This window comes from Triticum urartu, chromosome 4A (assembly GCF_056163025.1).
Source record: "Triticum urartu cultivar PI428250 chromosome 4A, HENAU_Tu73, whole genome shotgun sequence".
Lineage (NCBI taxonomy): Eukaryota > Viridiplantae > Streptophyta > Magnoliopsida > Poales > Poaceae > Triticum > Triticum urartu.
Window position 1 is genome coordinate 610,012,941 of NC_141876.1, and position 24,206 is coordinate 610,037,146.

Below are 24,206 nucleotides of genomic sequence, written 5' to 3' on the forward strand. Positions count from 1 at the left end.
ATGCGAATAAATGAAGACATTAATGAACGATTTTGATGTATATCTCGTATTCCAGCAAATCACGCAATTGAAAGCTACTTTTGCATACGTTACCAGTACTACACTAAATGTGTTTTGTCTCTGTGTAGAACCGACCATAGACACAGCTAGGACCAACCGACGGTAGAGCACCGCGCCCCGCTCCACGGGTGAAAGAGCTTGCGTCACGCGCTCCGCAGGCAGGGCATCGCTCACTGACAGCCCATCTCCACCTACGCGTCCCCGGCCCCTCCTCCACGTGTTTCGTCCACTCGTCAGTTTCTTCTCCTTTGCTTCTCCCCGGAGGAATCCCTCCCATAGTCCCAGCCCTGTTTCCCTCCTGAGCTTCTCCTTTACCTTGCTCTCTCTCTCTCTCTCTAACCTCCTCCTCCCTCCCTCCCCGTTTGCTATGCCCGGAATCCGCCCCTAGCCTGAGCTTCAGCGCGACCCTGATCCCTGTTCTGTTCGCCATGGATCACCCGCCACATCTCGACATCGACCTCAACGAGCCGCCGCCGCCATCGCCGCCGCATGAGTTCGCTGCCCCCATTTTTATGCCTCCGCCGCCGCTGCCGCCGCCGCCGCAACCCCAGCTCCCGCCTCCCGCCAACGTGCCTGCCCAGCTGCTGCTCCCGCACCAGGCCCGCGAGCTAGTGCTGGCGTATCACCGTGCGGAATCCTGGATGTCAGGTGCTGCTACGGCCAGTGCGGCCGGGACCGGTGGTTCATCGCAGGAGGTGCCGCCGCCGCCGGTTCTCCAGCCGCCCACTTTTGCTCGTCCACCGCTGCCACCGCCGCCGGTTCTCCGGTCGCCCACTTTTGCTCGTCCGCCGCTGCCGCCGCCGCCGGTTCTCCGGTCGCCCACTTTTGCTCGTCTGCCGCTGCCGCCGCCGCCGGTTCTCCAGTCGCCCACTTTTGCTCCTCGGCCGCTGCCGCCGGCGCCGGTTCTCCAGTCGCCCACTTTTGCTCGTCCGCCGCCGCCGCGGCCACCCCAGCTTCCGCCTCCTGCCAACGTGCAGGCTCAGCTGCTGCTCGCGCACCAAGCCCGCGATATAGCGCTGGCCTGCCAGCGTGGGGAATGGTGGAGGTCGGCCATTGGGGCCGCGACGGCAGGTTCGTCGGCGCAGGTGCCGCCTCCAGTGCCAGCGCAGCACCCGGGAGTAGCGGGGTGGGGCGGGAACCCGTGCGCGTCCTGCGGCCTCCCCGAGCTGCCCGGATCGACCATAATCTGCGACACCTGTGAACGTGGGTTCCACAAATCATGCGTCCACGTCCTGCCTCCTCCGCCGCTGTCCACCCCTGGCGTGCCGGTGCGGCGGCCTCGGGTGGCCGTGAACAAGGACTGGACGTGCCCGGAATGTGCGGCAGGAGCCGTCACCGTCCAAGACATCACCAGGCAGTTATGTCAGCTCCCTCTTGATCACCTCCTTATGGTTTTACATGTTTTTTTGTTCAGCGAGTTTTATATATAGCTCTAAGAAGTACGTAGATTGTTGTTCATGCGTACGTCAAGTAATTCCCAGACGGAGAGGGAGTACTTTGCAGATGGTAATGGTGAGTCCAATCGAGAACGTGACATGATGGTTTGAGCCTGCTTGTTATATCGATCGCTGATGTTTGGTTTGCTACTTCTTATGATTAATTACACAGATATGCACTTGCTGTCAACAGTCTTTGGATTTTTCTGCTTTGCTTCACTGTTAGTAACCCTGTGACCTGCAAAATGACTTGGTTTACAGTAAATGCTAGTATAATTAGCAACTGGTAGCAGTGGCTTTCTAAAGCATTAGTAGTAAGAGTGCAGCATGCATGGTGTTAATTTAGTGGCTCCACTGAGTAATTCATGGTTTTCGTATGTTTCTCCCTGATTTACCACAAAAAAGAAGGGTATATGAGATACTGCAGCTAATTTGCTGTTGGCATCCTTTCACGGCAACGAGGGCATGCACAATGATAATTTTATTATGTTGTGGCACTAATTTGATTTGTGTTGTTAGTTTATTGCACTGGGTTTTGTCTTTTTGAGGAATTATTGCACTGGTATATATACCGGAGAAGTATATACTATGTTTTTTTTTCAAGGATAAGTTTTTCCTTTTTGAAAAGTAGAAGCCCCTTAGTTTATTAGCTACTTTGATTAATTGATGTTGTCGACCTAGAAGTACTCCCTCCGTCCGGAAATATTTGTTATCAAAATGGATAAAAGGGGATGTATCTAGATGTATTTTAGTTCTAAATATATCTCTTTTTATCCATTTTGACGACAAGTATTTTCGGACGGAGTGAGTATATACTATGTTTTGTTTCAGGGATAACTTTTTTTAGTTTAGTCGACCGAGGGATGAGTATACAGTACGTGGTAATAGTTGTAGCCTTGTACGTGGATCTGTAAAAGCCCAAAGTTAACCAACCTCTCGAGTTGTATTACCCAAGCCCAAAACAAGCCCATGTTTTATCTTTAGGCCAGCACCGTGAGTTGACCTAGCCTACCATCTCCATCCAGTTGAGATCGATTCTGCGCCTGCCGCCGCGCGCGCTAGTCGATCGCCAGACGCCACAGATTAGAACGCCATGATAGCCGTCTCAGCTCGTGTAGATCCTCCTGCCGCCGTACCGATCGATGCGCCATGCCATCGAGTACACGATCCCGGCGATCACTTAATTTATTCCTCCAGCAATCGACCCTGAAGGTATACCGCGCAGTTATTCTTCTTGTATAACCTATAGTGTAATTAACGGGCTGACTTAGGGAGCAGGACAATTGATTAATTTATTGTCTTCCTTTTTTCCCGCTTTTGCTAAAGCACGTTTAGATGTGCCCAAGTATTGCACGGCCAAGTCATGCGGCCTCTTTGTGCTAATATAATGTTGTCACCCTTTCACGGCGTGAGGGCATGCGCAGTGATAATTTTATTTTGTTCTTGTTGTGGCGCTAATTTGATTTGTGTTCCTAGTTTATTGAAGTAGGACACACCTGCATGTTTGGGTGACAGCAATGTAGTTGTTCAGCCTTAGGAAATTTTAAAATCACCATGGCTTGCAATCTGTAGGAGAGAAATTTGTAGTTGTTCTTTTTCTTTCATTGCGAAGGTATCTTACTGGTTTCTCTTGCATTGGTGCATGATATTGCTGCCTGGCATTTTCTTTATCCAAAATTCTAGTATGCAAATTTGAACTAGTTCTCTCTACTGTGAGTCATCTCTTTTGTGGGTTCTCTTTCGGTCCATTAAGTTTGGGGTTCGGTATCACTTAGTATATTCCAGTAAATTAATGAATCTATCGGGTTCACAAGAGAAGATTATTTGGATTGCTGTGATTAATTGAAGAATGGATCACTAGTAGTAGAGTAGAAGGAAATGGAGCATCAGCGACGAAGGTGTCTGGCTGCAGGGCTGTGGATGGAAATTAATCTAGAGGAAATGGTAGATGGGGATTCTGTCAGAAAAATGAGCTAGCCTTATTGATTGATTAGCGATGGTACAGTGGATCGGAACAACTAGAATGCCACCAACAATGAAGATCCAGGATAAACCGGAAGTTACATCAAAGTCCTTTCGATCTAATGTCTAGTGTTTGTCCATGTCTTCGGTGACGAAACCACAAAAGATCAAACATGCACAAGCCAGGCCAACCTTATAGGTTTTGAAGAGCCACATGAGTTGCCTAGCTCAAGTGGTGCAAACCTAATATGAACAAAAATATCGTGGTCGAGGGACACACCCCTTGCAAGGTAGGCTGTCAAATTGTTGCTCGGATGTGCAACCAGTAGACAAGGCACAAACCCCTAATTAGCGAGCATTGAGAATCACTAGCTCTATGAGCTAGATCGTGATGGTCACAATAGGGCGAGGATGGAGTTGGGAGACCACCATGGGGCCACCACTACCAAACACAAGCCTAACAAAGAAGGCACCTAAACTCCTAGCCAGGTATTGATCCTTACGTCCTAAGGCTAAATCGGTTGTCGAAGGCAAGGGAAATTGGCGGAGATTGAAATGGTCGACGATTCGTCCAACTGCAAGGGTTTCATCACATCAATCTCATGTACAAGGGGCATGTGAGCACAAGATGATGCATACAACTTCTATGAAAAGCCCATCATGGAGAGAGATCAAGTATATACTTGTGGTCGAACGCTTGTACCACCGCTCTTCGTGACGAACCATCTTCCACCACTAGAGCATGTGTCTTCATCCTCGTCTAAACATTTCGCTTGATAAGGAAAACCATGGTCCACGATTGTTCCAACACCAGCACCACAAAAGGGCTTCATCACTACTCTCCGTGAGTGGTGCCTTGCATGAGGAAGAACGGTTTTGAGATGTTTTTCAGGCGCGCGTGGGTCGAGCAATAGTATGAAGAAGCTGGTCCTACCACTAAGTAATTAATATTGACATTTCCAAATTTCAATGATGCCATAGGCTTAACTGATGTATAGTAAGAAAGACAAAAGGAGGGTGGGCAGAGTGCTCACATGGTCTATGGTTGAACACACTCATGTACCTCTAGTGGCACCTACCCATAGAACTTGTTCTTTTGTGTTCACATAATCCAGAAATCTTCTACAAGATTGAGTAGCCTCTACATTCTTGTTATGATTAGAATTTGTTGTGAGTCACAAGATTGTGAACAGTATCACTAACATCTCTTGCACTACAATGTATGAGACATCAAACAAACATGTACCGCGTCTTCCTGCTAGCATCCGTGCCTAACCTCTATCGCCATGGCAATCTATTTTGGTGCCTCTTGTGTAATTATCATCGCGTCATTGCATAATATCAATGGGCACGACTCTTGTTCTTAGCTTTCGTTCTTCAGATTAAGTATTGTCGGCCTTGACCTCTCGACCTCGCTACACATTCTTTAGCTAGATCTCTAAAGGATCTTTTTAGTTTGGCATGTCCAGGGTTATTTGTTACTCCATCGAGTTCTTTTGTTTGTCTTCAACTTCATTCAAAGCCACAAAAATCATTTCAAAAAATGTGTCTCCTTTAGCTAATAATTTCCTTGGATTGTCAGAACCCTTCCTTATTTGAACAATTGCATTGAAGCCTTTCCATTTCTTTCTTCCCTGTGACCCATCCTAAGTAGATCAAGCATGGTCCAACTCCAATCTCTTCTCTCTCCCGTGACCTGTTTTCCCCGATGTTTTTCTTTTTTGACAAAGGGTGTTTTTCATTAACTCATAATGTAGCATCGAGTTATACAAGCATAATGAGCAAACACCCAACCTCGGGATAACTAAGATGCACATAGCCAACACTATGCATGCACACAAGGATCACATTGGCAAAAGGCAAAGTCATATAAGACAGAATCTATGCCAAGGTGAAAGAAAGAAAATAAAAAACCTGAAGTGATCCAAACAGGGATCAGCGATATACAACAACGACCATCGACACCAACCATCTTTTGACAACATTGTACTATGAGAAGGATTCTTTGAAAGAAAACACCCTCATCGAGGAATCTCAGCCGGATCCACCATCGAAGGCCAGTTCATGGGTTTTCACCCTAAAGATCAAGTCCAAGAAAACTCCAAGCAATGCCTTCAAGAGGGAAATGACGCATAAGCGCCACCATTGCCAAGTATAACCAACCAAGGTTAGACCTAGGGTTTTCCCACGGGAGCTCAAGACCGGGTACTCTAGGAGCACCACCCAATCGAAGTCATCATATGTTGTCTCCTCCACTTTCCACTACCCTGGTAGCTTCATATGCGCATGGTCATGATGTGAGATGCCACGCAAGAGATGACCATGTCTGCATGAGCATGCAACCAAACCACTACAAGAGCCGCTTGCCACAACACGACACATACTTTGATGAGGGCGGAAGGTCACATGCATCACCCAAATCCCAAGTTTAAGACGATCAGGCATACCAGCACCATCCTCGCAAGTGGTAGGACATGACCGATCTACATGAGATAACATCACCACATGTCGCCACTACCATCGGCATCGCATGTGCAGCAGATTATGCCGGGATGGAGGACCCTGTCATGCATCACCAACGGTGATGTAGATCACGGATCTTGCTGGACCTGGAGGTTCAACCCTTCCGACGACCAATTTTCGGCCGATGTTGCGTCGATGGAGGTAGCACCAGTTAGTCAAGCATGACCAACAGTGCCCAACATCGCACCAGCTAGATCGGGCGTTACGACCGCGACATATGCGGCATGGCCACCGTCACATCCCCTTTAATACATGGGTGATGGCCGCGACATTTGCTGCATCGCCACTACCTCATCCCTCCATGCCCTAACACCGAAGAGGTGCCTCGGGAGCAGTGCTAGCCCCTATTAGATGAATAGGCTCTCCAGATTGGGGACATGGTGGTTGTGTCGGCTCCCTTTCCTTCGCCAGTTAGGGGCGTGCTGCAAGCCAATGCCATCAAGAATATGAAAGGTGTGCTGCAGCTCCTGCCCAGCGATGAATTGTTGTCGCTGCTGCATCATGTCCGTCATTATTGAGTCAAGTCACCACAAAGTACATCGCAAAGGACTACTAAATGACAACAGGAACGGATCCGCACCGCCGTCGCCGGCTGCACGGGCAAGCCCGGCTGCCACTCCTGGTGGCGGCGAGGAGAGGATACTCAGGAAGAGGTCCGCCTGAAATTGTGGATCAGCTTGCCGCCCGTGTCGCCCAGGCAGAGGACGAGGGGGCAGTTTTGGTTTGTTGGCTTCCCCAACATTGCCCTTTTGGCATTTATGTATAACCTTCTATGGAGTCTGTGACCATTGTCGCGGTTCAAAAATTATCGTCAATATGTTTCTACTTGCGGCTGCTATTGCTATTTTAACAATTTCCATTATTTTCCATTAAGTGGCAACTCTTTCTTACACCTTACTTGTAGATGGTCATTTGGTCTAACTCCTTATAAAGGTTCGATTTGAGATGTTATCCCATCTTTCTTTCTAGCATTCGACCAAACTATAAACATAGTTCTGATGTGAAATTGGAATCATCGTTGTGTCTCAAATTAAAGAGCTATTAGGTACTTTCTGAAGGCTTAGAGTAACAACCTCTCAAGGTTTAACACGTAATGTTTAATTGCCGGTGTCGTATGTATTTTCTGAGTTTAACGAGCCATGACACAATTCAGTGCATCTTCATAGAAGTCTGAGTGGGACCTTCTACACAACCGATTAGTTATGCTCATGAGACATTACATTTCAGCGCACACATCTATGGTGATTCTCCGGGAGGTATGCCATGGTATCCCCCTATGCTCGTGATGCCACCCTGCCACATTATGTGACCCACTGCAATCCTTTCCCACATTATGTCACCAGAATGCCTTTCTTAACGCTGAGTTATCTAAGGTCTATATACAAGGGCATCCATTAACCAAGTTATGTATTGAAAACCACTAATCATCTATTATATTCTTTTAACATGACAACCAACTAAAAAAATAGTGCGATATTTCGGCCTTATAGCGTTGCGATAATGTTTCTGGAAGGGTCACGATATGTTTTACCTAATTTGCTAGCTACGGTGCTAATCCCGCGCTAAGCAAAAAAATGTTTTAGCATTTTAGCATACACCCAGCCCATCTTACATCGGGCCAATCCACTCTCACTCTCTCTCGCAGACGCAACACATACAACAGCCCATCGACCTAACCTAGCCAAATCGTCACCCTCATTCCCCATTTTCCACCAGTTCGATAGCTCGTGACCTAGGGCTGTGGAGGCTCTTGAAGGGGAGCTTCGGCGAACGCCGCTCTTGAAGGGGAGTGGCAGCGGCATCTCGTGACTCGTGAGTGAAGGGGTGGCAGTTTGTGAGCGCCAGAAGCTTCTTTTCTTCTCATCTTCGAGTAGCGGCGTCGGCCACGCCACCAACTCCAGTAAGTCAGTCGCGCAACGCCCATGTCAGCCAAGCCGCCGATGCCGGCAAGCCAGCCAGCAGATGAGAGCCTCCTTTCTTCATCCCGTCTCCAAGTAGCAGTGTCGGCCTCATTCTACTTCCTCCCCCAAATCCCCATCCGCGTCGCTCCCTTGCTGCTCCTGTCGCCATGGCAGAGGAAGCTAGTCGCGCTGAACTTGCCGCTGCCATGCTGCTCCTAGTCGCCAGCCATTGCTATTTTTTTCATTGATGACAACTCTCACATGGCTGCAAATTTTTCTGATAAGTAAATACGCATTTTACCCAATTGTTAGGAAATGATGCCTTTCCATTATTAAAGCATTTCAAGATCATATACAACACATAAGATTAATTATGCGAGCATTTGTGAAACATGTGATGGATTCCGACCTGACTTGAAGTGTAGGTTAGAGTTCACTGATGTTATGGTTTTAGTCCTTTCCTATTTTGGTTGAGTTATTCCATAATATTGCAAGGATGGTCTCCTTTGGAGACTGGGCCATGGTCACGTGTCGGATTGCTTGGTTCTTGTATTTTCAAAGGATATATTTCACACTAATTTATAGAAAAAGAATGTCAGTCAGAAAGTAACGTTCTATGCTTTCGGTCATCAACCCTCACACATGCCCTTTTTCCCAACTTCTCATCCACTTATTTTAATATCACATTTAGATCCACATAAATACAAAGGCTTATGTACAGAAATCGTTCAACCAGGTGTCCCTACACCAAATTGTTCTACTTTATTGTTTATATACACAGCCATTTCTTGTAAGATATACATGCTGGAATGGTGACATGGAGTTTGTTAAATGTATATAAAGTACCTTTAGTGATTATTAGCAAGACGGTGCCATCATTCTGTACAATGTTTAGTTATCTTGATGATTGTTGTTCTGTACCTTTAGTGATATTATGGCGTTGAATTTTCTTAATTGTATCGTCTTTGCATATAAGTGTGTTAAGAAGTTTATATAACTATAACAGTTGAATAGGTTGCCCACCAATAATTCTCAGTGGTACTGCAAACTAAATTGTAGAACAATCAAATCATTATTGTCCTTACATTGTTTTAGACTACTTTTATGTGCTATGCTGAAGAGAATAAGCGCTGAAAGCATCCTTGCATTTACCATAGCTGGTTCATCGTGTTACAGAGCAGTGCTTTCATTATTCTACATGATGCTCGCTGTTTTATTGACAAGTGGTTATTGTTTTGACTACTCTTGAAAGATCTGTTCAAAGGAAAAAAACTTCTGATTTCTTGATATTCTGTTTATTGCAAAGAAAATTTAAACTACAAGTAACTTGTGGCAACTATTTAGCGATAAACTTTATAAACTGGACTGTGTTTTGGGTGCTCTGAAATAATAATATCAGAAATGTTATAGGAAGTTTTCTTATAACCTTTGTTGTACAGACATTATCATCAGAAGAGAGTTAATATTTTCTTTTGATCCTCGCAGAGTAAGTGTTGCTGATGGAGCTCATTTGACTGAATTGGCTACTCCACATTTTGAGGGGCTGCAATTGAATAATACAACTCTTTATGGTAAGGATATTAGAACAATCATATGTACTGCAAGGGAGATGTATTTGCTTTTTGTTGGAGATTTTTCACACCTTTTATGCACTGTAACTTCTGCTTGCCCCCGTGTTCAGTGCATGTGTGGCAAGGCGTAGTATGTGTTTATCCATATAGGGAAATTTAATTCCAGTTCGAAAAAATTATGGGTTCTGCAACTGTTTTGAAGCTATAGCTGTCTGGTCTCTAAAGTAACTATTGACCATCATTGGTGGCTATCATGTTGCAGATGGGAATAACTTTGTGCCAGCATTTGGTCTTCCTCATTGTTTTAGCATGAGACAAGAATTTCCTCCCGTGGATCAAGATTTCATTGCTGATGGAAACATAGAACAGAGGTCAAATCACACACACCGCAGGAGAAGAGATTTTCCAAAAACATCAGCATTGCGCAAGTTTTCTGAGAAGCACGAGTTTGGAAGTTCCAGCACTTCTATGGAGCCATCATATTTTCTGAAAGCAACAGCCCCGAGTCCTACAGAAGAAAGAAATCCACCAAAGCCTCCAAAATTTCTTGCGGAAAATTGCAACCGTCAACCACATCATCACAGCGTGAGTATCTCATTACCTGTTTCAGATTCTGTTTCTTCATCCGGTGTCCATTTTAGATGTTATTGTTTACTACTGGTACAGCCTTTGTTTTTTTATACTGCAGCTTATCTTACGTTCACTTTGGCGCTAATTTTGATAACACTGCTTTGTTGTGTTGTTACTCTAGGTTGGCCTACCTGTTCAATATCAAGATTTCTTCATAACTAACTTGGGAGAAATCGATAAACATGCATGCTACCACAATTGTCACCAGATATGGCCAGTGGGTTTTACATCTTACTGGCATGATAGAGTTACTGGTTCACTGCTTGAGTGTGAGGTGTGTGATGGAGGAAGTTCTGGGCCCTTGTTTAAGGTCAGAAGGTTACCATGTTCAGCGTTCCCCCTTCCAGAAGCTTCAACTATTCTCTCCCAGAATGGTGCAAGAATGGCCGATACAACTGAAACAAAGGAAAGTGGCAGTTTTATCAGAGATACTGCTAATGATATGGATGATAATATTTATATGATTATCGATATTCCCTCTGAGACCAAACAAGATTTGTTATCATGTCTTACCAATGATACGGAGGAGAAAAGGACTTCTTTGGGTTGCAATGATCTACAGAGTTCAAATATGATGTCACAAATACTACCATCAAATTCTGAGAATGCTCCACCAAGTAAAGAAGCCAATATTAATGACCAAATTGGGGAGTTTACATTTGAGGGAACATCATCCTCTTCAGTATGGGGGATGATTTCTTCTGCTATGATGGAAGCTTGTGAAAAAATGTACAGGGAACATGGGCATCTGGTATTCTCATGCACGCACAGCAGTGAAAATCATTTATTAAACAAGGGGAGTGGATGTCAGAACTTTGATGGTCCTTACGCTCCCCTAGCTAGATTTTGCTCGTCCAATGGCCCCAGTATACCACGAGTTACAGAAAAGAAGAATGATGTGGAATCTACTTATACATTACTGAAGAATTGGTTATACCATGATAGAATTGGGCTTGATTTGGAATTTGTTCAAGAAATTGTGGAGTCTCTTCCTAGATCCAGGTCTTGCATAAACTACCAGTTCTTGTGCAATAGGACCGAATTTCACTCTTCTGTGACAGTTGCAAGTGGTTTACTTTTATCTATGCATAAAGATGGTCAAAGTAATGGAGATACGTCATATCATAGACATGGTGCGGTGACTGGGCTACATGATCATGCTCAGCCCAGCGCTTCTAGCATCCGCGAGCTACCTCCAGGACGTCCTATTAGCCATAAACTTCAACCAGAATCGGCGGCAGATGTTTTCCAGGTAGCTCTTTAAATATCTCTCACAGTTTCTGCTATTTCAAGAAACACATCTTTACAAAGTTGTGCATTTCCTTTTTATTCTTGCATCCATCTCATTGAAATTTTCTTCCAGATATGGGAGTTCTTGGGGCGCTTTGCCGAAATCATTGATCTCAAAGAAGTGCCTTCATACGAACAATTAGAAGATGAACTTGCTGACCCATGGCCAATTTGTGCAAGTCCGGAAGAAACACTGTCAAAGGGCATTCAACAATGTAGGGATTACTCTTCACCAATGAATAATTCCCCTGCAAATGCTTCTATATCACATTCAAATAGTGAATCTGGTCTCTCCAATAATGAAGAGATTGTGTCTGTATTTATTCCTGTTGAAACTTCCTCTATGAAGGAAGCTTGTCTAGATAAATTGGTAACCAAGACACTTGGGAGGTGCACTGGTACAGTATTGCCTGGGGTTCATCTTGCACTCATTAAGGTTCTTTTTGGTGAGGTATTATCAAAGCTGAACATTGACCCGAAAGATTCAAAACCCAGGCGTGGAAGAAAGAAGGACACTGAGAACCTTATTTCAACAAAGGATTTTAACTTTGATATGCTAACTGCTAACAAGTTGACTTGGCCAGAGTTGGCTAGAAGGTATATGTTAGCTATTTCTTCCAAAAATGGGTGCATGGATGTGTCAAATATTTCCAGTCGAGAAAGGGTGAAGTTATTCCGCTGCCTACACGGTGATGGTGGCATATTGTGCGGAGCAGTACCTGGGGTTGCCGGCATGGAGAAGGATGCCCTGGTAAGCATTTTACTTGTACAATTAGTTGAACCTTGTGATTCATTTGGATCGTGCCTTCCTTTCCTTATTCAATCAGACATGAGCTGTAGTCTTTAGCTTTCTGTATGCTATGGTTATTTGCTATCTGTTTTTAGTTTTTTCTTCAACTTTTTATTAATATTTGCTTTGATTGCAACCCTGTACAATTATATTATACACATTAACTCTTTATAACAGTATGTTTCTATGTTGTTTCTACGAGGGACATAAGACATATCCCTGTTTTATCCTGCTTAGGAAAAAACCTTGGTTTTTTGGGTTACCTGTCACCATCAGTATTGCTTTATATTTTATAGGGTAAAACAACAGGGAATGCCATTACACTGTATTTATATGTACTTTGTAGTAATAATAAAAAGAGGTATGTACAAGCCTAGCAAGGCGAGTATAATCAGTTGACTCTGCCCATTTGTTTTTTCTATGATTTTATTCAGAGCATTTGCACTTGTTTGCAGAAATTTTGTTGTTAAATATTATAAATTTCCTGATTTCTTATTTTAGATGATGGTAAATTTTATGTGAATTTTTGCTGCCCTTTAATTATTGTCTTGTATTTTCAGCTGCTTCTGGAGGCGGAGAACTTGATATGCACTTCTCTATCAAGTGAAGGAAACAAGGTTTTTATGATGGATTACAAGTATTCTGCTGAGGTGCCTATTGCTGATGATAGAACATTGCCAGATTGGGCAAAAGCACTAGAGCCTGTGAGAAAATTACCGACAAATGTGGGAACGCGAATTAGAAATTGTGTTTATGAAGCTTTGGACCAAAAACCACCAGAATGGGCAAGGAAAATTTTGGAACATTCGATAAGTAAAGAGGTCTACAAGGCTAATGCATCTGGACCAACCAAGGTTAGTAATGCTCCTGCAGGCTGCAGTCATTGTATTATTGTTGTTCCAGACTGTGTTTATCTTCCTTTTTCTGGCTTTGACCTGCTCTCAGGCCCTTATAAAAACTTTTTTATTGATAGATCGATCTGCAATGCTTATGTTGTTTTTCTCGTAAAAAGTAACGAGTTGCAAAAATATAAGTATGAGTTTGTATTACTTTATGTTTTAGTACGTTTGTTGTGTGGGGGCGGTCTAGATTAGAACTCCTCATGTATTTTGGCCTTAGCCGGCAATACGAATGCATAAATTCCATTTTTTAGTTCCCCTAACACTTCTTTTGTTTTACCATTTTATGAGATGAAGTATTGTATCCCTTTGAAAGGATGACAGGAATGGTTGAAGAATTTTGCTTGAAACCTTGAAAACCAGTCAGATGATGTATTTTGTATTTACATGTTTTTGCTTATTTAGCCTGAACAGGAAACTTCGGTTAACATGAACTTGCTGTCAGCATCACAGTTTAACCAAAGTTTTACTATTTATATAGCTGCCAGAAGAGGAGTCAGTGCATAGCACGGCCATGCTTATGCTGTATTTGAAGAAATGCATTCGCTCGCTGCCTTATTAGACTTATTCTTTGCCATGATACTTTTGCTATCTTTTCTTTTGAGAACCCTTGTGACTAGGGGACTATTTGGAAAATAAACTAAAAGATTTTTTTTTCTTGTTATAGAAAGCTGTTTTATCTGTGTTGTCAGAGGCATGCCGTGTAATAGTGCCACAAAAGCCTGAAAACCCAAGAAATGAAAGGAAAACTGTTTCCATCTCAGAGATTATCTTGAAGAAGTGCCGTATTGCTCTGCGCCATGTCATTTCCTCAGATGAATATAAGCTTTTTCGGAATATGCTTAGAACTATTCTAGTGAACTCTAATGAGTATGAGGATCAGGGCATCCTTGGATTTTTTGGTATGGTGCCACGCCCTTTGGACTTCCGCACAATTGATATAAGGTTGGCTATGGGAGCTTACTGTGGGTCCTGGGAGACTTTTTTTGAGGATGTGCAAGAGGTACATTTTTCTTTAACAGCATTTTTTGTATTATGCTATGGTCATACGTATGGGATATTTTCTCATATTTTCCGTGGATGACTTCATGGTCCTGGGAGACTGTTCGATCAGCAAAGGATTTGTAACAGACAGTGTGCTGAAACTAGAAAATCAAGCTGAGAGTTAGCTTCTGCATAAACTAGAAAAATTGCTGATCTGTTATGTGTTTACTTGCAGGTAATCCGTAATCTGCGCACTGCATGTGCAGATCGAACGGATATAGTGGAAATGATTCTGGAATTCTCTAAGAGTTTTGAATTGCATAAGACAGAGGTTTGTTATCCCTTTCTGTATGGTACTTTACTATGCTGATTTGAGTATATATTAGCTTACTGTTAAATTTTCTGTTTACTAAGTTATATTACCAATGATTTTAGTAAACCTTTTGGCTTTCTGTTCTTTTTACATGGCTGGTGCAGGTGCTCGACCTTGTTCAGAAATTTGATTGCTACCTGTCTAGTGAGAATACTGGTTCAGAAATCCATGGGGATCTACAGGATATTCTGACAGCAACAACCAAATTACCTAAAGCTCCATGGGAGTATGGTACTTGCAAAGTGTGTGGGATTGATAGAGACGATCACATTGTTCTCCTGTGTGATGGTTGTGACTCGGAATACCATATTTACTGCTTGAAGCCACCACTAGCTTGTATACCACGAGGAGACTGGTTCTGCCCACCGTGCATGTTAAAGCTGGAGAAGTCACATCTTGACCAAGGTGCTCAGGATTTTAAACGACAACGAAAAGGAGCAGAGTCTTATGCATTTCACGGCAAACCATCGTGCATGTCAGGTCAAAGGAAATCACATCTTGACCAGGGTGTTCAGGATTTGGAACCACAACGGAAAGGACCCTATCATGACATGCTTATTAAGTTAGCTGCAGCAGTGGCACAAAAGGAGTACTGGGAGCTTAGCACACAAGAGGTATGGTTTTCTCTTCTATGTTTCATGTAGATATCTCTATTTTTTAGTGTTTGGAAGTTTTAGTTCTTTTTGTATTGCACATTTCGCTGTACTCCTTTATATGATTTTACTTGGTCTAATCATCTTTTTTCTCTATTATTTTATGGTATACCTAATCATTTCTCTGTGTGCTGATTTTCATAGTGTACAAAGTGACAACCTCCATTTTCTAACATTTATCTTCAAAATGCAGAGAATAGATATGCTGAAATTTCTTTGTGATGAAATGCTCAACACAGTCCTGATAAGAGAACATATAGAAAAATGTCCAGAAAAGTTCAATGATCTCCAGAAGAAATTTTATGCTTTGAATTTTGAATTGAAGGATTTGAAAGATAAGGAGGAAATGAGGACTTCATATGGTGAAATGGATACTTTATCGGACCAGATTTCAAAAGTGCAGGAGTCAATTGGCACCGTAGAGTCAGAGCTTAATATGGCATCCCTGAGAAGAGATTGTCTTGGAAAGGATTCCTTGGGTCGATTGTACTGCGTTTTAGGACGATCTGGTAAACGTCCTTTGCTGGTCGTTGATGGAAGCATGCTGATAAGCCAGGAGAGGGAACCACCATCTACTTCTGATTGTAAAGGATGGAATTCTGCATCTGTTGTCATTTATGAATCAGATGAAGAAATCCGTAGTCTTGTTGACTGGCTAAGGGAATACGATCCAAGAGAGAAGGAGCTGAAACGTGGTATCCAACAGTACTGGCAGCGGCAGCGGCATCTTCATCACCAGCTGGGTAATTTTGTTCTCAGTGATCCTCCAGTATCATCCAATGGGTCGTCGAACAGCAGCGAGCAGCAGCTTATGGAACTTCCCAGTACCAAGGCTGCAGCAATTTTGGGGAAAACATGCCGCTGCGACTGCTTAGAGCCTATATGGCCTGCTCAACACCACTGCACAGCATGTCATGAGACTTACTTCACGTCAATGGAGTATGAAGATCATGCTGGAAAGTGCAATGGACATGTCAACAAGAAGAAGGATTCTGTTCGTCCTAGCTCCACCTCTGGGTCCACAAAACCGATGAAGTCATGCCCATATGACTTTGAAGAGATTTGCAGAAAATTTGCCACCAATGATTCAAACAAGGAGATAGTGAAGGATATTGGACTTATTGGATCAAACGGAGTTCCGTCTTTTGTCCCTTCACGTGCAGCTTTTATTGATGCTCCAGTCATTCTGAATAAAAACAAAAAGCAAGATGGCATCCCAAATGATGATTGTGTTTCCAGCTCCTTAGAGGATTGCCAGGCAATGTCTGCACAAAAGTTATTGCAGGAGGGGTCCAATTCTGCTCAAGATTGTCCTGCAGCTAGTACTTCCTGTGATGAAAATGTGTCAAAAACTAAGGAGCCAGCCCCTGATACCGATACTACTTCCTGTGAGGAAGCAGCATCTTCTGCAACAGACAAGCCAACAAGATTGCTGGCTGTTAATGGTGGCTTGGTTCCGGAGTCATCATTGAGACCTCTTACAGGAAGAAACTCCCATATCCTAAAGCAACAGAAGATCAATTTGCTTGATATAGAAGCAGCGTTGCCTGAGGGAGCTTTCAGAGCCTCAAAGTCTCAACAGATGAGAAGGCGTTCATGGCGTTCATTTGTGAAGCGTGCAGAATCAATATCTGAGGTGACTTCATCATCTATTTGTTCACCTTAATTCGTCATACAAAATATATATCTATCTACTACGTAGTGTTTATTATTTTTATGCCTGTCCATTAAAAGCTCTCTAACATCATATCCATATATACAACATAAATACTTGAGAGCCAGCGCTGTCATTATCCATTGCACTGATTAATCGTATCTGTTCTGTGCCTCTTCCAGATGGTAGTGGCGACCAGTGTCTTGGAGAATATGATAAAATCCGAATTCCTCAACAATGATTGGTGGTACTGGTCCTCCTTCACAGTTGCTATCAAGACATCAACTGTATCCTCACTCGCTCTCAGGATCCACACTCTCGACAACTGTATCATGTACACCAAGGAGCCTAACACCGTGCCGCCAGCTGACAGTACAAAGGTTGTCAACATGGGGAGGAGGGGGAAAGAGCCAGAACCATCAGCGTCGTAATCTGCGCCACTATTTGTATACCCAAACTTAGATGTTCCGCTTTGTATTGTGCAACAATGTGACGCTGTGGTGATAGAGATGGTATAGACAGATTCTTTGGTTATGTGGCCCTTTGAGGCTTTAGGCTAAGCTTTGATTCTGGTGCTCCTGCAAGGCTGCAACCTTGACCGTTCATCTTAATGCCGGCGAAGAAGGAAATGCATTGTTTCGAGGATAGTTGTGTGCCTTATATCTACCAGACTATAGTTGTGTGCCTTATATATGTTAGTGCCGGCGAAGAAGGAAATGCATTGTTTCGAGGATAGAAGCGGCAAGATCTGGCGTTTAATTTTTCCGCCAGGAGCAGCTGCATGCGAGCGTAGTTTTTCCTTTTGGCCTAACCTATTTTGGCTTTCAGGGATACAGATAATTTATGTTAGGTCTGAGAAGCCGAGGATCTGGTGCCATTTGTACCCACCTTCACATGATTGACAGCACTCTCGCACTGCTCCAGCGCATCCTTCATCACCTCACGCCGGTGAATTTGCCATGAAGGACATGGGCCCTCTGCACTTCTTCCTTGGTATTCACGTCATGTGCACCGCCGGTTGCTTCTTCCTCTACCAACAGAAGTACGCTGAGGACTTGCTCGACCATGCTGCCATGGACACCTGCAAATCCTCCCCCTAGTGGCGGCCCAAACATACTTGGAAGTTGGAATAGTTTGGCCTTGGCCAGTTTGACCTTGCCGTAGCTCCTCCATTCTCCCCCACGCTAATTGACACCAAAGTGCAAGCTCCCGCAGGCTGACAGGTCGCGCCTCGCGCGTCGATGATCCCTCCGCCTACTCCAGCCCCGTCGGGGTGCTGGCCTACGCCGTGCAAAATACTCCGTGTTTGCCTGCATATGCATGACGCACGAATCTGCCGCCAGCAGCTCATCAAGCGGGCACTTCAGTACCTGTGTGGGACGCCATCTCTCGGCTTGCACCTCCGCACAACGCCGAGCTTGGATCTGTGCACCTTCACCGACGCTGATTGCGTCGGCTGCCCCGACACTCGATGCTCGACGTTCAGGTTCTGCATCTACCTTGGTAATGCCCTCATCTCCTAGTCTTCGAAGCGACAAGGTCTCCCAGTCCAGTGCCGAGGCAGAGTATCGTCGAATTGCCAACACGGTTGCAGAGTGCGTCTGGCTAACACCAGCTGCTTGGTGAGCTCCTCACCCCGGTGACCAAGGCCACGCTCATCTTCTGCGACAATCTCTCAGCGGTGTATCTCTCAACGAAGAGCTGGACATCCATTTCGTCCGCGAACGTGTCACCCTTGGCGAGTTCCGCATACTCCACATACCCACGAAGCAGCAGCCCACTGATATCATGACCAAAAGCTCACCAAGTGATGGGAGCACCGCAAGCCCGAAAGTTCATCTCAACTCCTCGGACTTGCTTGCTCCGCAGGCCAACTTCCAGTGGCTCGGTTCTTGTCCTTGGGCGCCGTGATTTAGAGGCTTAGAGCTGATTGCAGATAGGTAAATCATCTATGCATCTTGATTAACCCACGAGTTTATATACTTCTGTCCAGTAGGTTTGTAGTAGATGTGGGTACAAGTTACTTGATCTAACAGGGATGAGAGGAGGGGAATGGCGGCAGTGGAGCAGAACAAATGGCTGGCTCACACAAATGTCAGTTTTCATCGGTTAGATAGCAGACTCATTCCCTCGATTTTGTTCTGTCCAGTAGGTTATGTGTGTACAGGTTACTCGAGTTTTATTGTCACTCGGTTAATCCGTGTCATATACAATCACAAGTTGCATTCCAAATTCATGAAACAAGCAGTTTATTGCCGTTTGCTCAATCCATCCATGTCATATAGAATTAGAAGTCACATCATAAATTTGTGAAACAAACATTACATCCGGTTAATCACAGTTACATGTTACTCGAGGTTGTGTGGTAGAAACAAGGAGTTGCATCACCAATCAGTGATTATAAAATCGATCTGGGCATCAATTTTTCTTGTTTGCAAGTCAGGCTGGACGTAGCGAGCGGGCTTTTTGGCCCGCTCGTGGACCGACCAGGACCAGACCGATCGGTCCCGGCCCGCTGGAAAAACTGGCCGGTTCGAGCTGGGAATATCGGCCCGAAAATCGACCGGTCCGGTCCGGTCTTAGAGCATCTCCAACAGGCGCCGGTCATGCCGCGCGCAAAAAACACATATGCCGCGCGCGTATCGGCTGGTTTGGCGCGGCGCGCAGCGCTGGCTCCAGCGGCCGCGCTAAAATGCAGCGCGCTTGCGTCACTCCAGCAGCGCGCCAAAATGCAGCGCGCGCGACTCACCGGTGCATTGCATATGGCATATTTCAACACAAAATGATGCACATTTTCAATAAAATAAAAATTTCACACAAACAAGTTGATGAAGTTCATGCCCACAAGTTTAAAATCATGCCCACAAGTTCATCCAACCAAGTTCAAAATGCAAATCAAGTTCAATACACAAAGGAAAGACACATCATTCCTCATCCTCGTCCTCGTCTTCGTCCTCATCCTCATCTTTGGAAGATGATTCTTCCGCCTCCGAAGATGAATCTTCCTCCCTCTCGCGCACCGCATCACGTGAAGCTCCGACGGTGTTGGCAAGATCTTCAACGGCATCTTCATGAGAATGTGTGCGAGGAGGCTCATCGAAAGACATTCCGCCCATGGCGGCCGGAGGTGCACCCATGCCTCCCATGAGAGAAGCAAAACTCATGCCTCCCATCGTGGCCATAGCGTCGGGGGGTGCTCCAAAGCCAGCCATGCCTCCCATTGCACCTAAACCGCCCACGGTACCTCCGAAGCCACCCATGGCACCCATGGCGCCGAGGCCACCGCCACCCATTGCACGAACCATGGCTCTTTTTTGGATCAAGACTTCTTGTTGGGCAAGATTGACATACTCCTTTTGCACCGCATTGAGGTTAGTTGTGTCCAAGAAGAACAAGTGCTTCTCCCATTCCAACAACCTAGTTCGCTCCTCATTGCTCACCTTCCTCTCCTCCAAAGCCACCTTCCTCTCCTCGGCCGCCACCCTCCTCTCCTCGGCCGCCAACCTCCTCTCCTCGGCCGCGGCATCTTGGGTCCTTGCCATTTTCCTCACCTCATTGGCTTCTTTTCTTGCCTTCACAATAGCTTCCATAGCATGTTTGAGCTCATCATCTCATTTCCTCTTCTTCTTTTGGGTTTGGTCTTTCTTGCACCCATTCGGTCGCTTTGGCTTCGAGTAAGAAACCGAGTTGGGTGTAGGGCTTCTCTTGCCGTCATCACTTGATGCATCATCCTCATCATCATCATCCAACTTAATTGTTCGCTTCCGTTTGTCGCTCAAATGCAAATCATTCAAATCTTCACGCTTCTTCCATTTCTCATCATCCTTCAACACATCATAGCAATGAGGCAAAGTAAAGACCCTTCCTTTCTTGATCTTCCCCTTCTTGGTTTTCCCCTCCTCTTCTTTGAACAAGTTTTGCGCAATGTTGAACTACATGAAAACAAAGCAAGTTAGCACCAACAACAAGCAAAACAAAGCAAGTTTAGCACCAACATGTAAGATGAAATGACACTTACTCTATCGTCCTCATTTGTGCCACTGGGGTTCAACTTGTCAACCGCCTTTTGACAAGCCGCCCACTTTTGACAATCCGAGTTGATTGTCGACCACCGGGACCTAAGTGATCGGTTGGAGCGGTCAATTCCACTCACGTTGCGAGCATCAAAGTGTTCCTTCATCCGCCACCCGCCGCCGAGGTCATCCGCGGCGGCATGAAGAGGAGGAGCTCCGGCGGCGGCGAGGCCAACGCCACCCGGGCTAGGGTTTGTGGCGGCGGCGGCGGGGGGGGGGGGGGGGGGGGTCGCGGCTATAGGACGGGGTGAGCGGGGTGCCGGCGCGTGCGTCCATGGGTGCGGGTCGCCGGCGCCGGCGCGCGCGGGGCTTTGGAGGGGGAGAAGAAGAGCGCGCAGCGCGAGCATCGAGTGTGCCGCGCGCGGAAGCGGGCACCGCAAATACACCGCGCGAGGTACCGCTTCCACGTGCGCGCCCAACTGCTTATACCGCGCGCGCGGTTATTGCGCGCCCGCTGGAGCCATCCGCCGGGTTGCGCGCGCGCTAAAACGGGCGATTTTGCGGCGCGACGCCTGTTTAGCGCGCCTGTTGAAGATTCTCTTAGCTCGGTTAACTCGAATGGACCGAACGAGCCCGGCTGTTTCTTACGCACGAGTAAACTTACACGATGGATTCTCTGGCTCCAGGTAGAAGAAGAGACAGTTCTCTGTACGATTTACTGCACGTTATTGTAGAGACAGTTATCTCCATGATTTACTTCGTAGGAATAGGAATTTGTTGCCTAAAACGCTGCAGTTTTCCTTTTATTCAGTGGAGCAGAAACAGAAAGAACAAGAAAGATGGGCGCGATCGGATACGTTCCTGCCATCCTACACCTCCCCACGATCCTATTAACCCGTGCCACCGAATGGATGACCGATTAGTGGCAGATCAGAATTTGTATGAGTTAATGGTACATTTATATGTGGGCATACACGTTACAGGTCCTACTTATTTACAACATGCAAACTTATGGCACATGCAACGATCCTACAATATGGACTCCTATCGACTCAACAGGGTTAACGTGATACTTTTAAAAAACAAACAGAATTAACGTGACAGAAAACAGGAAACACCCCTGAAAAAAGGAATCAACCAGGCAACGAGATTAATTGCCTAACACTGGTATCGCCACGAACAGACCCGCCCTTGGACTTCATCCACGCAGGGGCCTACCAGAGGAAGAACTCCAGCTTCCCCAAGTCAGGCGGATTAGGGGTGACCTCCGCCGGCTCCTGTGACGCCGCCATCTCCATGGCAACACCTCCGGTCCTCGCGTACCCGGCCTCCCCGACCTCGTAAACGTTCTGATGATGCGCACGCGGTTGTTTCCCCTCTCCTTCCTCTCCTCCCCGTGCCCCGTAATCTCTTGCCGTCGCTCGCCGTAGCCGTACAATGCCATGGCCGGTCCTCTCGGTCCAGCCCGAGCTTTAGCATCGCCGGTCCGCTCCATAAGAAGTGGACCGCGGCACTGCTCGATCCAGTCTGGCCCGGACCGCCGGTGGCTGGTCCAGACGGCGGCTCGGTCAAGGACCGGACCGGCCCGGACCGTGTCCACCCTGATTTGCAAGCACCACCTTTGAAGCTTTTGTTGGAGCTCTTCAGCGATGAGCGGTGTTCTTTGCTTGTTTTGGTCAGCTATATAGCAAAAGATTCAATCAGTTACACATCCATCACTTGGATAAAACTAGTAATGATAGCAAGCAGTATTCGTGAATATATAGATCAAAAGTATAGCAGATTTAGCTGTACAAACGGAGCAAGTGACTCTGTCCAGATTGAGACTCGTGATCTAGTTCATTTAGAATATTCTTCGAAAACTTGCAAGTGTTAAGTGCAATGTCTGAACTGATAACACCATTGCTGAAATTTGAGATGGGCTTTAGGCCCATATAGCAATTTCTGAAAATCTCCAAGGGCCCATGTGGGTTTATTGGCACTAGGTGGAGGTGGGAAGTTTAGTCCCACCCCTATTGGAACTTGAGAAGAGAATAGGCCCTCGCGTGCTCCTCCTCCTCCGCCCGCCTCGCCACGCCTCGCCGCGCCGTGGGTTGCGGGATTGAGCCGAGCCGAGCCGAGCTCACACCTACGCGCTTCCGATCCCCAAAAAGCATAAGCTTGGACCCAAGACTGTGGAGGATGACGAGGAAACCCTTGGTAGGGGCAAGAGACAAAGGACTGCAAAGACCTTTGGTGATGATTTCTTCGCGTCATAGGAGATCACTGATCGTCCCTATGGTTGCAAACCATTAGGATGTAAGTGGGTGTTCAAGAAGAAGCTTAGGCCTGATGGTACGATTGAAAAATACAAGGCTAGGCTTGTGGCCAAGGGGTATGACCAGAAAGAAGAGGAAGATTTCTTCGATACTTATTCACCTGTGGCTAGACTGACCACCATTAGAGTATCTGACAAATGTGTATACTATAGCCATGGTGGGGGCGAAGGAGTTATACTGTGCTTGTATGTTGATGACATACTGATATTCGGAACCAACCTCAAAGTCATTGAGGAGGTCAAGTCGTTTCTGTCTCAGAACTTTGAGATAAAAGACCTTTGTGTGGCTGATGTTATCTTGAACATCAAGTTACTGAGAGATAATGAGGGTGGGATTACACTTCTGCAATCCCACTATGTTGAGAAGGTGTTGATTCGTTTTGGATATTCGGATTGCACACCATCTCAAACACCATATGATCCTAGCGTGTTGATTCGAAAGTCTAAAGGCACGGCTATAGATCAGTTGAGATACTCTCAAATCGTTTGTTCACTAATGTACCTAGCGAGCGCAACGAGGCCTGACATCGCGTTTGCTGTGAGCAAACTGAGCCGGTTTGTTTCCAAACCGGGTGATGTACATTGGCATGCTGTTATACGAGTTATGCGCTATCTGAAAGGTACTATGAACTATGGACTTCACTATGCCGGAGACCCGTCGGTACTTGAAGGGTATAGTGATGCAAATTGGATCTCTGATCCTGATGAGATGAAGGCCACAACTGGGTATATGTTTACTCTTGGAGGTGGCGCTGTTTCCTGGAAGTCTCGCAAGCAAATGATCTTAACGAGATCGACAATGGAAGCAGAATTAACGGCATTAGACACATCTGGTGTTGAAGCGGGATGGCTTTGAGATCTTTTGATGGACTTGCCATTGGTTGATAAACCGGTTCCGGCTATCCTTATGAGCTGTGACAATCAGACTGTCATCACCAAGGTGAAGAGTTCAAAGGACAACATAAAGTCCACCAAACACATAAGAATGAGATTAAAAGCTATCAGAAAATTAAGAAACTCCGGAGTGATAGCGTTGGACTATGTCCATATGGCTAAGAATCTGGCAGATCCCTTTACGAAAGGGCTATCACGTGTCGTGATAGATAATGCATCGAGGGAGATGGGTATGAGACCCACATGAGTTGCCATG

At 45.6% G+C, this 24,206-nt stretch overlaps 1 protein-coding gene across 2 annotated transcripts; it reads left to right on the forward strand.

Annotated features, from left to right (window-relative positions):
• Nucleotides 1–263: 263 nt before the first annotated feature.
• Nucleotides 264–17,392, forward strand: LOC125555006 (methyl-CpG-binding domain-containing protein 9-like). Of its 2 annotated transcripts, none has more exons than XM_087519271.1 (11): nt 264–1,417; nt 9,368–9,453; nt 9,716–10,038; nt 10,205–11,335; nt 11,447–12,124; nt 12,724–13,017; nt 13,730–14,065; nt 14,282–14,377; nt 14,524–15,033; nt 15,266–16,708; nt 16,909–17,392. In XM_087519271.1, exons 1-11 carry the CDS (start codon nt 489–491, stop codon nt 17,155–17,157), a joined length of 6,075 nt encoding a protein of 2,024 aa, XP_087375397.1. In that variant the 5' UTR covers nt 264–488; the 3' UTR covers nt 17,158–17,392. The 2 variants fall into 2 exon arrangements, with proteins under 2 accessions (XP_087375397.1, XP_087375398.1); XM_087519272.1 differs by lacking the exon at nt 264–1,417 and adding an exon at nt 1,488–7,881.
• Nucleotides 17,393–24,206: the final 6,814 nt, after the last annotated feature.